Genomic DNA, 13,153 nt, shown 5'->3' with positions numbered 1-13,153 from the left:
TTTACAAGTCTTTTCAGATATTTTTATAGTGTAGGTTAGATTTATTTAACTCTTTTTTTTTTATCATTAATGAGCCCGAAAACTACATACGGGCTAATAGCCAACCCTCCTTAGATACAGAGGCACTTCAGGTGCTACCGAGCTTTTAGCTGTCTAGTCTAGGCTTCAAATTCATATGCGTCGCCAAACAATTGCTTCGAATCAAACGTCGCCGAGACCTATTCCAAACCGTTGCGTTGCCAAGCTGTTCTTCTAAGTTAACCGTACTGTCGAGCCATCAACCGAATCGAGCCAAACCATCAAACTACTAACCACCAAATAATTTTTCCACAATATTGTTTGGGGTTGGAGTTGAACTCATGATCTCTTTAATCATGAGCAAAATAGCTACCAACTCTAGTTGGTGTTAGATTTATTTACCTCGAATCATGATACAAGCAATGAGATATTACCAGCTTAATATATTAGAAAGATGTGAAACTTTTAAATCTAATGGATCTTTTTCAATAACAAATAATAATCCGAGTTGTCTTACATATGAAGGCTAATAGGCTTTCCATACAGATAGATTTAGATGTTAGATTAGTTATTATACTAGGAATTGGCTATAATAATATAGGAGTTTACTCCTTGTCTCTTGCCCACACTGTTCCAAGAAAGACATAAAAACATATACTCAAATGAAAGGGAAGGATCACTTATATGAAATGTGGCAGCTAGTTAACCTATGACAAAACTATGATCATCAACAACAGTTATATGCGTTTAGACATTCCAACTAACAAGTTAAGACTAAGCTCCCAAAACAATGAAATATTGCCACAATAACTTGCCATTTTTCCTTGTGCTTAATGGAATAACGTCATACATAAATATTCTACAAGATTTTGAAAAGAGTAATTTGTAAACCATATGTTAAAACTTTTGTATCAGCATGATATCCAGCGAAGGATTAGCAAATGATGAAAACTTAACGCAAATCATCCGACTCATCCTTCAAATTCATACTCAATTGTAATTCTCAATCGACAAACAAAACTGCTGCATTCCATGCACCTTTTTTCGTGATACTTACCGTTGCTTTCAGGCTTACAGATATTACAAGTAACTGCATGAGCATATCTGTCTTCCATCTTAGTTTCAAGAAGCAATGTGCACCTCCGATTTGACTCATTGGATGCCATGGTGAGCTTAGGTACAGCTGCTGCGGAGTCTCACTCAGGATCAGCATTGCAACGACGCTTGCAGATCAAGATGGCTTGTTTCGAGCAAACCGCTGCAGAGATTTGGGCAACTCTACCTCAGAGATCCTTTGCTTCTTTGCAGGCAGTCCATCTTCTCTCTGTTGCTCCAAGAACGGTCTCTTTGCCTTGAAAATCTCCTCCTCCTTCTTCTTGGCTCTCCTGCTAGGCTTGTTCCTTCCCTTGGTCTTCTTCTTGAATGAAATACTTTTGGCAGCCTCAATGGCATCTTCCATCTCATCCTCGATATCTTTCTTGGTCGGTTTCTCTTTTCTCCTTGGTGGCCCCAACGTGCCTATTTTCCTAGGGTCGAGCATGATTGTCTCAGGCTGAAGTTTGTCGAGGAGAGCATGCACTTCTTTCTCCCTTCTCTGCTTTGTAGTTTCATATGGGTTTGCGACCCATGTGTCAAAGTTAGGTTCACCAGATCCTGGAACAAGAATGGAAGACAGACCCATTGAATGACTAATTCCCAAGACATCCTCATAAGGCCGAAATGAGACCTTCCCGACCTGATAACCCTTCACCATATTATGGGTCATATATAGCTGGTAGTCCTGATCTCCACAATCTCTCCATATCTGCACACGAGATCCATTGCCAGTAGAGAGCAACCCCTTCTGGCTAAAGTCCAAGGTCTGGGCATGACCAGCGTACGTCCGTAAGACCTCAAACTTCCTGAGGTCCCACAGTTTAATTTTCCTGTCCATGCCAGCCGTGGCCATTAAATGTCCTCCGCCGTGAAACGCAACTGCAGTCACAGGGCCATGATGACACAACATAGTTACAAGGGGTTTCACACTAGTTGGCTTCCACATGGTAACTTTGCCGCCAGAGTGGCCCAATCCAATGACAGCATTATAAGGATTCACGCGCATCACATCAGTACGACCTAGACCTGTTCGGTAATTGGCAACTATCTCACCCGTGGTCACATCTTGATAATGAAGCTGTGCAAAGCTGTTCACAGATGCCAGGAGGAAGTGTTTGTCTAGAAACTGGAGCTTTAAAGGTTTCCCATGTTCCTGAGATGCAAAAAAAAGTAAAAAAGAAAAAAAAAGAGAGAATTAATTTGCACGATAGAATGGTTCTACAGAGAGAAATCTAATAGTTTGAAGGTCCCAAACGACTTACAATTAACAAACAGAAAACTACATGACCGCTCAAGTACTAATAGAAATGTCAGCTAAATTTCAGAAAATGTAGAAGTAATCTGTATAGAATTCTACAGGAATGGATAAGGAAACTCTATCGCTTAATGAACAGATGATAAATAAGAAATATGATAAGCAGAAAGCACATCTTGTCAGTTAATTAATCAACACAGTTGCACTGAAAAGAATCGAGTAGGATGGAAAAAATTAAAAATTAAAAGCCTTCAGCCCAGTAAAATGTGAGTATAAATTTAAAAGAAGGCATCATGCAGTTCACATTCAATTGATGTATAGTCAAATAACACAGTTTAGTTGTCTGGGGGAGGTGAAAGCTAAAGTCAGAAGTGCATTTCTGAAACTTGAAGTAAATCATGTCAGGACCACATGAACTGGAGAGAAAAAGAAAGCAAACCATAATGAAGTAATCATTGTCAATATGATCCTACCTTTAGACAGTGGATTTCTGTTCCGTGACGGTTATAGATATATGGGTACCTGTAGCAGTAAAAAAAATATAAAATATATCATAAATTTAGTACCCATGCATTAGAGGTTGAGGCATTTGAAGTACATGAAGAAGATGTGATAGAAAACTGAATTACTAAGAAAAAATAGCCACAGTAAGCTCTTGGCTTGAATATATAATAATGATATCTAAACAAAATAAATGGCACTAAATTTCTAGATACAAAATGTTTTCCAAGTTTTCATGGACACATACATCACAAGAGGTAGCAAATACCTAGGCATTTCACACCAATCAAAGATGGAAAGTTCTATTAATTGGATGCAACAAACTGTCATTCTGGATCCATCTTTTACCTGTTAGTTTGTAGAATTCACTATAACTCTGGTGTTAAGCATCTCTTGCATTATATGAAACTAAAGTATGAGTTCCTCGTGTTATCACTTTTGTTGGATAACTAACACATCCTCCACATTATTATTGAGGGTGCTGCAGTGTATGGCATCACATCAGCTTATTAGTTTGATTAATGTCCTAATTGTCAACAGTGGTGACGAGTGTATTGTGGCAGATTCCCCCTTCTAAAAGACCAACTCTTGTTGTCAATGTGTCAACAACAAGCTGCCAAGATCATCTGATTTAATTTGTGTGATTAATTGTTGACATTTGATCAAAATAAAATAATGGGAAATACAATTAACCTCCTTTTAGTTTGGCCAAAATTCAAAGTGCCTCCTTGAAATTTCATCTGTGACATTTATCCGCCTTGTGGTGCTAACCTATGTGAAATTGTATGAGAGACTTTAATGCAAAAAGGCTAAAATATCCCTTTTAAATTACAAATAATCAGTTGCAAAGATTTTTTTTTTTTTTTTGTTCAAATTGATAAGTCCTACACTTTTCTCATCCCTCCTTCTCATTGCTAAATTGATAATATTGTCAGTGCATCTGTAATCTATGCTTTGTTGGTGCTATTATGGAACAATACTAAAAGAACAAACAAAAGCTTTCCAACTTGCGAAGTATATTATATCTGCATGTGATGCTGGAACCATGTAGAGAACATTACTTTTTCTGAGCTACTGCAAAGAGTTGCTCATTTTGCAAGAATACCACATCACGCACTGTTTCCCTCACCTGCACAAGTAAATGGAACTTAGAAAATGACAACTTAAATTCAAAGCAAAACGCAACTAAAATTGTCTAGCTAATTTTGCAGTAAGTATCATTTCAATGCAGAAAATCCTCCCCAGAAACAAAAAACAAGCAGCAACCGAAAAGAGATGCTTTGGGTCATGTTGGCCTCTTCCTCTGATGATTGGTATAGCCTTCCAGATTGAGGGTCCTACTCATGCCCAAACAAGGAACCATCATGCAATTAATAATGATCCTGTTGGTAGAAACTATTTCCCTATTTTTCACCCCTTCAAGAAGCTTGATGTCAATGGTAAGGTTACCCCACTTCTATAAAATAGACTCTCTCTGTTATTTCAAATCTAATAGAAGAATCGATAGGGATAACTGAATTTCTCAAAGGTTGGACAGAAAAACTTTTGACCATTCCAGTGAAAAGTGGAAACACTTATACTAACATTAAAAATTACAAATCCATGAAGAAAACTGTTTTGAATGATTTTCTTCATCAATACTACCTACTTCACTAATACAGAAGCGCCTTACACACACCGTGATTGTGAATAAAGTCATATGATCAAGCTTCTAAAAATGGTTCAGAATATGATGGAAATGCAGATTAATGATTCTTTTGCTTATTTTTACCCTATCGAATAATGCCAAGATGCTGTATTTTACTAAATAGAGGTTTTGCGAGCGAATATTTAATCTTTTTTATATGTAAAATTTATGTCCTATAATTTTTTTATTATTGGTAATACATTGTAATATATCATATTATAACAGAGGTAAGAACAATTCACATAACCAGTCTCTGCTGTAGGATGAGAAGATTGCATAGATACTTGTGCCACCACTGACAATAAAGTAAAAGCAAAGCAAGGATATCCCATTCTGGCCAGGGCAGTTTCAGCATGTTACATGTCAGATGTGGAAGTACATGCCATTCCATGCAACCAAGTAGGATGTTGCCCCTGAAATAGAAGGGCAGCCGAAAATATCCCATGGTGCCCACTCATATTTGCTCGAAAAATTATATTTTGTTACATTCAATAAAAATGCAAAACATGCATCAGTATGGGCCATATTGACAACTCTGAATTACTGTGATTGAATCTAATCATTTTAGTCAAGGTCACTCAGTTGAGGATTTCGCAGATCACCAAATAGATTCAGAATATAATTGTTAAAGATAAGAAGCCAAGATAATATAACAAGAATTGGAAGCAAATAGATAAGTTCATTTCATGCACATAATATCTGACCATTTTTAAGAGATGTTGTAGCATTATGTTAAGATTTTAAACCACACCTGGAATTCTTTGATGAGATCCATAGTAATCATATCTATCATTGCTATGTGACCTTTGCGCCCTCCAACTAACATATGACGTCCACTTGATGTATATTCTAGTGTATATGGACCTAACTCTGCAAAGCACAAAGATCAAACAAACTAAAGTTTAGCCAAAAGAAGACCCAATTATATAACAATTGCTTTGACTGCAAAGTTTGCAATCAGCAAACAAAAATGATTCCTGTAGGTCCCTCCTCTGGAATACTAAATGGTCCACAGCTTACAACAGTTTGTTATTTGATATGGATTGCAGGAAAAAGAATACAAACAATAAAAAATAATCTCAATGTAGATGCATGGATTTTAACATTTGCAAAGCCTTGATATTTGATGCAAAATAACAACTTAAAGAAGAACACAAACAAGATAGCTTATTTTACCAGGTAAGATCATATCAAATGGTTTTCTTGAACTGAGAAGATCCACCTCACGAACAATAGATTCTTGGTTGATATTCCGTGTCTTTTCTAAACCTTCAGCTACCAAATAACCTTCCTCACTAGGCATAAGCCACTGAAAAGTAAAGAGAAAAAAATAAGAAAGTTAAAACATGTCGCCAACTTTGCAGAATATATTTGGAGAGGATAAAATTAATTAATTACATCTTGTACTAAACAAGTTGGCTATCTGACTAGGATAATCAGCTGCTTTGAGAAAAAGCACTGCCAGCTTAATATTAATTTTGCGTATGAGGTAATTCAGTAAGTTTTGTGAACTACATTCACCATCAGTATATCTTCTTCAATGGAAATATTTATGGACAATCAAAATCATATTCTAAACTCCACTAGGATAATTAAGTCTGGCAACATCTTCCAGACTTCTGGTTTAACTATCAAACTTGTAAATCTAGAAAATAATCTCACCACTCATGAGCAACCAGGCATGAGTACACTAACAGGGAATTAACAAAAGTGACTCTCGGAGGGTGAAATACTTATCTCCACGACCAGCCATCTAGGTGATGTAGATAAAGGAAGGTTTCACAAGTTGACTAGAAGCAATCATTACCATAATCACATATCTGGAGACAACAATAGATATCAAACCTTTTCAGCCTTGGCAGCAGCTTTTGCAGATTGGCCATATAATTTTTCCTTCACAGAAAGCTGACCTTTCAACTTCTTATCTCGTAAAGCCTAAAAACTTTGAAAAATTAGATTAAATCATAAAAAAATAGAAAAGCCTCTATATCACACCTGTGAAAGGTTGATTAGCAATATAAAGGCATTCCATTATCTAAATTTTACATATTAATCGAAGAAGGGAGAGCAAACTAAACCTCCAACCCAGCATTTTCTCCTCGCAAATACTTTTTCGCCTTCAACTCCAATTCATCTGAAATAACCTGCATAATCATATAGAAAAAGGTGGTCAGGCCCTAATAACAATGCATTGCCGCATTGATGCTACAACTCCTCACACAAATCACTTCGAATAGTGTTAACCAATGTATTGCAAGGCGGCCAAACCATTGCATGGCGCCCAGCCAGAAGGTGGGTGCCAAAAAAGGTCTAACATTTTTAATATATAAAAAATTAAAAGCAATCATATATGATGTATAATATATAGTATATATAGAGTATTTAATAGTGCACTACACCAAAATATCAAATAACATGACCACAATTTTCAACCATAACAAGTTCACAACAATAAGTTTAGCAATTCAGCACAGCAGTAAACTAACAAAATGCTCAAGAAAATAGCAAATTAGAGGATAAAATTAGCACAGCAGTAAGCATTAATGAATTGCTATCCCAATTCGAAGGATAAAATAGTTCCTATCTTTCCATGAGCGACTACAACATCCACGAAGCAAAGAGCACAAAGGTGAAAGGGCACACCCAACCTCTTATTTCCTATAGCATTGAGTACCCAATATAAGAGAGAGAGAGAGTACCCGCTGAGTCGTCACTGTCATCGAGGTAGCTGCTCACCACCACGGTGCACCCCTCGATAGGTTGGAGAGGAGAGTTTGAGAGGTCGAAGAGAAAGAGGGTGGCTCATTACATATTGGATAATTTCCGGATACAAATCAGATCTTAAATGGATACAAGTCATAAAATATACATATAGAACTTTATAATAGATTGAACTTAGTGACCATGTTCGTCAACTACTTACTAGTGAATTATGTCGCTGTGCAGATTTATCTCTGAAGAAAGAAAATCTACAATTCCCACCTTGCAGAATCATGGAAAAAAAACCAGAAAACGAAGCGAGACAGTGCGGAGAAAGAATAGCTCAGTTGTTGGAAGTTCTAAAATTATGACATTGACAAAGTATTTCCCGCAACACCTCAACATGTAATGCAAAAATTATGACACTAGAATAGGGCCAAATTGAAATATTCCGAGTCTTCCCAACTAAATCATGCACAACTCTGTCCTTCCCTCATTATTTTCTACAATTCCATCTATAACAAGTTGCATTATCGTGTCCATTGGAATTGAAAACGCTGCCATAACCTAGCGCTAGCATCAAAGGAGAACACTTTAACATAAGGAATTAATCAAGAAACCCAGTAGGAATGAAGCTGAAACAAGTCCATACCACGGCTTGGCCTAGACCCAGGACATCCGACCTCTCAGGAGCAACAGATGCCATCATCTCCTCCTCCTCGTCGTGCTCTTCCTCCCCCTCGCTTGGTGACTGCGAGCTCGAGGAGGGAGGACCGGAGGAGGCGGAGCTTGGTGACGCCGCAACGGAGTGGTGATGGCGGCTGCGGAGGAGTTGAAGACGGTGATCGCGTAGAGATTTTGTTGGAGGCGGCTACCGATTTGGGAAAGAGAGAGATGGAGAGGTTTAAGACCAGGATCGGTGGGTTGCAGGGTTTGGTTATTGGAAGGGGTTATTTATCTAAGCGGTTAAACAGATATCCATTACTGGATCCGAATTCGATAACATTAGTTATACCATATCCCTATCCAAAATCCGAATCCGAATATTCAACTAAAAGTCTATCCATATTCGTATTAGGGATCCGGATCGGATAGAATTTTTTAATCCGCATCCGATCCAATTCGATCAGAATTATGTAGCAAGTTGGGTCAAACTTAATCTAACTCATTTTCACCGATAGTATTGACAAGTCATGATTTTATATTATATAGAAATTTATTAAAAACACTCTATCCTCTCACTTTATTTTTATCTATCACTGTTGTATGTATGTTTATCATATGATCTTGCATTTTACTTTTAATGTCTCAAAAATATTATACCGTTAATTTTCTTAACGGACAGTTACCATATTGATGAATTACGTTAACTATAGATGTTAAATAAGTTTAATATATTTAAGTAAGTTTATTAAGATTAAAGTAAAAATAAAAAAATGGAACTAGATATTAGGATCAAATAAAGGCTATTCTAGATTTTTTTTCTTATATGTTATATGATGTGAATGATACTAAAAACAAAATATAAATATTTAACTTTATATTTTTGGGTTTTTTTTTTTTTTTTTTTTTTGCATGTATACTTTTAGAGGGGAAAAAAATCAAACTTCTTTAGGTGTCATTTTTGATGACTTATACTTGTATATATTTTATACTTTATTGTTTCTTTATTGCCTTATATATATTATTTAGAGGGGAAAATAATTGAGACTTCTTTAGGTATCATTTTTGCTGACTTATACTTGTATATATTTTATACTTGATTGTTTCTTTATTACCTCAAGAGCTTACCTTATATTTTTGTAGTTGATTTCAAATACCTCCCCATTAAGAACTGATGCCTTTCAAGGAGCAGTTGCATGTATGATAGCTTTGGTATTGCTTGTAAGATTATCACATCCATAAACTGCATGCAAAGATGATCACTTTATTAGCTTTCAGAGTTGTTTCCTGCCATTGCCTTCAATTTTTCATCCTACTCAACCATCACTTTCTAAAACATCACTAAATGTTGAAAGACCTACATGTTTGCAAAGACTGCAACTTTGGATGCTTCTCACAAAAGGAGAAAAAGATACAAAGATGATGCAAAAGTAAAACCTGCAAGAAGAGCAATCTTCAAATGCAAGCTTGTGAGTCTCTGCAAGTATAGAGTTAGGTGAAATATATGATACAATGTATGAAGTAAGGTTTTGATAAGTGAAAGTGGATTATTCCTTGTAGATTATGTCATTGTTGTGATAGGCTGCAGAGAATTTGACTAGATTGTGGTTGAAATTATCTTTGCACAGTCCAAATGGTTGTCTATTTCTTGCATTGATTTACTTCTTTCTCCATGTTTTAATCAAGAAACACTTTCTTCTTCTTCTTCTTTTTGAAAACCACAATTTTGATCAAAACTAGCTTCCATTTCCTAATCATGCTTCCTAACTTAAAGAAAATATTAGCATAAGGCAAGGAATATGAACACCAAAACTAACCCATAAATTGAATCAATTTCAGACTGAAGGTCAAAGTAGTCATAAGATCAGAGGGACAGTATGGAACATAAGAACTCAAAAGCAATGGATAAGAAAACAGTTTAAATGAAATGAACCTATGTGCATCAAAAGTTGCTATCTTAGTATCACTAGGCAAAGCAATTGCTAAAGATGGCTTCAGGAGAGTCTATTCAGTTTGATGCAGGTGCAAGTTGATAACTAGGTCTCATGTGATCTCTATAGTATTAACATTTCCAAATCAATGCCTAGAAAGAATTTGAGAAGTGAATGGTTTTGGCTTTTGATGATTATTTTGCCAAACCAATGTATTGATATATATTGAGTTGGTATATAAGTCTAGAAAGATAAAGTAAGTTACAGATATTCTCCACCACGGAGAAAGATAAGATTAGTTACAACTATCCCCTCCTCCTTTGTAGCAAAATTTACCACAAGTTGGTGTTAGGGACAAAATCTCAATCCATTGGTTGAGTAATATGTAGTTTGTTGCTAACAGCTCCCCTCAAGCTCAAGGAGGGTGTCAATAACCATGGGCTTGAACTTGTTTCTCAAAAACAGAAATATGACGAAAGACAAGTCTTCGGTAAAGATTTCAGTAATTTGATGTTTTGTTGAGATGTAACAAGTTTGAATCTCTTTATTAACAACTTTTTCTTGAATAAAATAACAATCTACTTCAATGTGTTTTGTTCTAGTATGAAATACCGGATTTGAAGCTAGAGCAAGAGCACTCGCATTGTCACACCAAATAATAAGAATGGTAGGAAGAGGTGCGTGTAGCTCTTTAAAAATATACGTAGCCAATAAAGCTTAGTTGTAGCAATAGCCATAGATTTATACTCTGCCTTTGTGCTAGATCTGGAAACAAATGATTGTTTCATTACTTGCTAAGAAATTAGACAAGAGTCAATAAATACACTATATCCACTAGTGGACTAACGATCAATAGGGTCTCCTACCCAATCAATAATACTTTTAGGTAATACAAAATGCACTTAGCGGCAACAAAGTGTGACTGGTGAGTGGAGAAACTAGTTCATAGAAAAAGATAACTTTGGTCGTATGATTGTACAATATTAAAGAGCCCCAACAATATAACGATATAATGTGGGATCTTAAAGCGGATCGCCATCTATTTGTGAGGATTTCTTTCCAAATATGCATGATGCAGCTATATGGTTTAGCACCATCCATGCTAACAAGTTGTAAGAGATCGACAATGTACTTCAATTGGTTCAAATAGAGACCATTAGTTTCTATAAATATGAATTCCAAGAAAATATGATAAAGCTCCAAGGTCTTTGACAACAAACTCCACTTTTAGTTTATCAACTAAATTATTTATAGCTCCCATGAAATTCTCAGTTACAATGATATCATCCACGTAGATCAAGATAAAATTGTGAACCTATAAACTGTGAAACATAAAGAAGAGTTGTCAAGTAAAGATCTAATAAAGTTCATTTCCTAAAGCTTGTGATAGATGATTAAACCAAGCACGTAGTGCTTGCTTTAGTCCATGTAATGACTTCTGTAATTTGCAAACATAGTTTGGATGTTCTTAATCTATAAAGCCATGTGGTTTTTCTTTATAAATTTATTCGTCAAAGTAACCATGCAAGAATGCATTAGAAATGTCCAATTGCTTCAAATGTTAATTAATTTGAGTTGCAAGAGCTAAAGCAAGCATTCTGTAGCAGGTTTTATAACAGGACTAAAGGTCTCCGTGTAGTCTACATCATCAAGTTGATCAAGCCTTTAGCAACTAGGCGGTCTTTATATCTCTCAATAGATCCATCGACTTTCTGTTTTAGCTTATAAACCCACTTGTTGCATATAAGTTTTTGATTAACTAGCTTGGGGTAGAGAGACCAAGTACCATTTGTAAGCCCTAGCACACCAATTAGGATCCCTAACATCCTTAGAATAACATGTAGGTTATGATCGTAATGTTTTCACATGAAAGGATATAAGTGGATGTTTGGTAACAGCAAACATTTTAAAATTAGAGAAAGACTTTAGTCTCAAAGAACCAGTTCTAGACCTTGTCTGCATTGGGTGTGTAGAATGATGGAAAAGATTCCATTTGATTGCCTTTTGTCCAAAATGCTTCTTCTATGTCACGAAGGAGGCTAATCAAAGCAAATGGAGGACAAGTGTATGCAAGTTCTTTAAAGAGCTTCCTTCACAAGATGATAATGATGGCCAAGTTCTCTCTATCAGTGGTCTTTGGAACAAATGCGATGCCCCATCCAAATGATCCTAAACTCATTAAGCTGGGAGTCTTTGAATGCATGGCTGCACTAATATGGAAGGGTTTAAAGACCATGCATTGGCTTATGCACGATCAAAATATATATATATACATCCCATACTATGTAGCTCATGTAATTAGTTCTTATATTATGAATATTGAAGAGTTTGCCAAGAGTGTTGTAACACCCGTGTATAAAAAAAATAGTGCATGCGTCATGCGCGTGCACTCTAACTGCAGCGCACGCGCTTGACTTCTTCTTCCTCTTTTCCCACCTCTCGTAGTTAGTTGCGAGAGGTGGGAGAGAAGTGCGTCAGAGTGGAGCTAACTTCACTCCGCTGCCCTCTCTACCTCATCTCTATTTAAACCCCATCACCTCTCCCTTTCAAGTTTTTCTACTTTTCGCAATTCCTCTTTCTCGCTCTTCCTTTTTCTCTTTTCTCTTCCGAGCCGCCGAAGACCTCGTCGCGGACAGCGGGTCACCGGAGCGTTAGTAGCCAACCAAAATCCCCTCATCTCAATTTACGGGTTAGCCTCCATCTCTTATTTAGTTTAATTTGAATTTTTCCTAGTAAATCATGATTAATTATGAGTATATTCATTACTTCCTTCGCCGATCGGCGACTTCGGGTCGACTACCCACCGGTTCAGAAAGTTTCTCCGTTTCAGCCCCTTGCCGTGGGTACTCAATTTGGATACCCACAGGACGTAAGGGAGGCAATGCCATGTCGCCTCCCATTACCGGGTTACTTGGACTCAGGCGGCTACCACCGGCGGTGGTGACCTCACTCGTTAGCCTTGATTAACTCATCTCTTTATATGGAAGAGATGGGTACTCGGGATGAGGGCTTTGAGCCCATCCTTCACTGAACTGAGAAGCCCTATGGTCACCGGCCATGGAGTTCCTCAATTCTCACCCACCGGCCACATTGGCCAGTGGTTCAAAACTCACATGCAACCCAAGTCGACCTCATCAACTTGGGGAGCCAATGGTGCTTGGCTGCCGGCGACAGGGATCACCGGCGGCAGCACCACTTCCTTTTGTTTTCTTTTCCTTGCTCCTCTGTTTTCTTCTCTCTAAGAAGAAGACGATGAGAAGGGGTGGGGATTGAGCCAACCCCCACCACGTCCTTATCTAAGTT

At 37.0% G+C, this 13,153-nt stretch overlaps 1 protein-coding gene across 1 annotated transcript; it reads right to left on the bottom strand.

Annotated features, from left to right (window-relative positions):
• Nucleotides 1-791: 791 nt before the first annotated feature.
• Nucleotides 792-8,126, bottom strand: LOC140760813 (probable U3 small nucleolar RNA-associated protein 7). The gene is made up of 8 exons (XM_073097834.1): nucleotides 7,909-8,126; nucleotides 6,635-6,700; nucleotides 6,402-6,491; nucleotides 5,733-5,865; nucleotides 5,308-5,426; nucleotides 3,931-3,998; nucleotides 2,842-2,890; nucleotides 792-2,266 (listed from the first exon to the last, which is right to left on the bottom strand). Exons 1-8 carry the CDS (start codon nucleotides 7,963-7,965, stop codon nucleotides 1,250-1,252), a joined length of 1,599 nt encoding a protein of 532 aa, XP_072953935.1. The 5' UTR covers nucleotides 7,966-8,126; the 3' UTR covers nucleotides 792-1,249.
• Nucleotides 8,127-13,153: the final 5,027 nt, after the last annotated feature.

This window comes from Typha angustifolia, chromosome 1 (assembly GCF_048772165.1).
Source record: "Typha angustifolia cultivar Huaian chromosome 1, ASM4877216v1, whole genome shotgun sequence".
Taxonomy (NCBI): Eukaryota; Viridiplantae; Streptophyta; class Magnoliopsida; order Poales; family Typhaceae; genus Typha; species Typha angustifolia.
This window is presented reverse-complemented; position numbering and strand designations above follow the sequence as displayed.

Excerpts from the sequence above, each read along its gene's own strand:
- LOC140760813 (XM_073097834.1), bottom strand. The coding sequence starts at position 7,965 with ATGATGGCATCTGTTGCTCCTGAGAGGTCGGATGTCCTGGGTCTAGGC. Across the intron at positions 6,701-7,908 it reads TGGGTCTAGGCCAAGCCGTG|GTTATTTCAGATGAATTGGA; the intron begins GTATGGACTTGT and ends ATGATTATGCAG. Across the intron at positions 5,427-5,732 it reads ATTTGATATGATCTTACCTG|AGTTAGGTCCATATACACTA; the intron begins GTAAAATAAGCT and ends TGTGCTTTGCAG.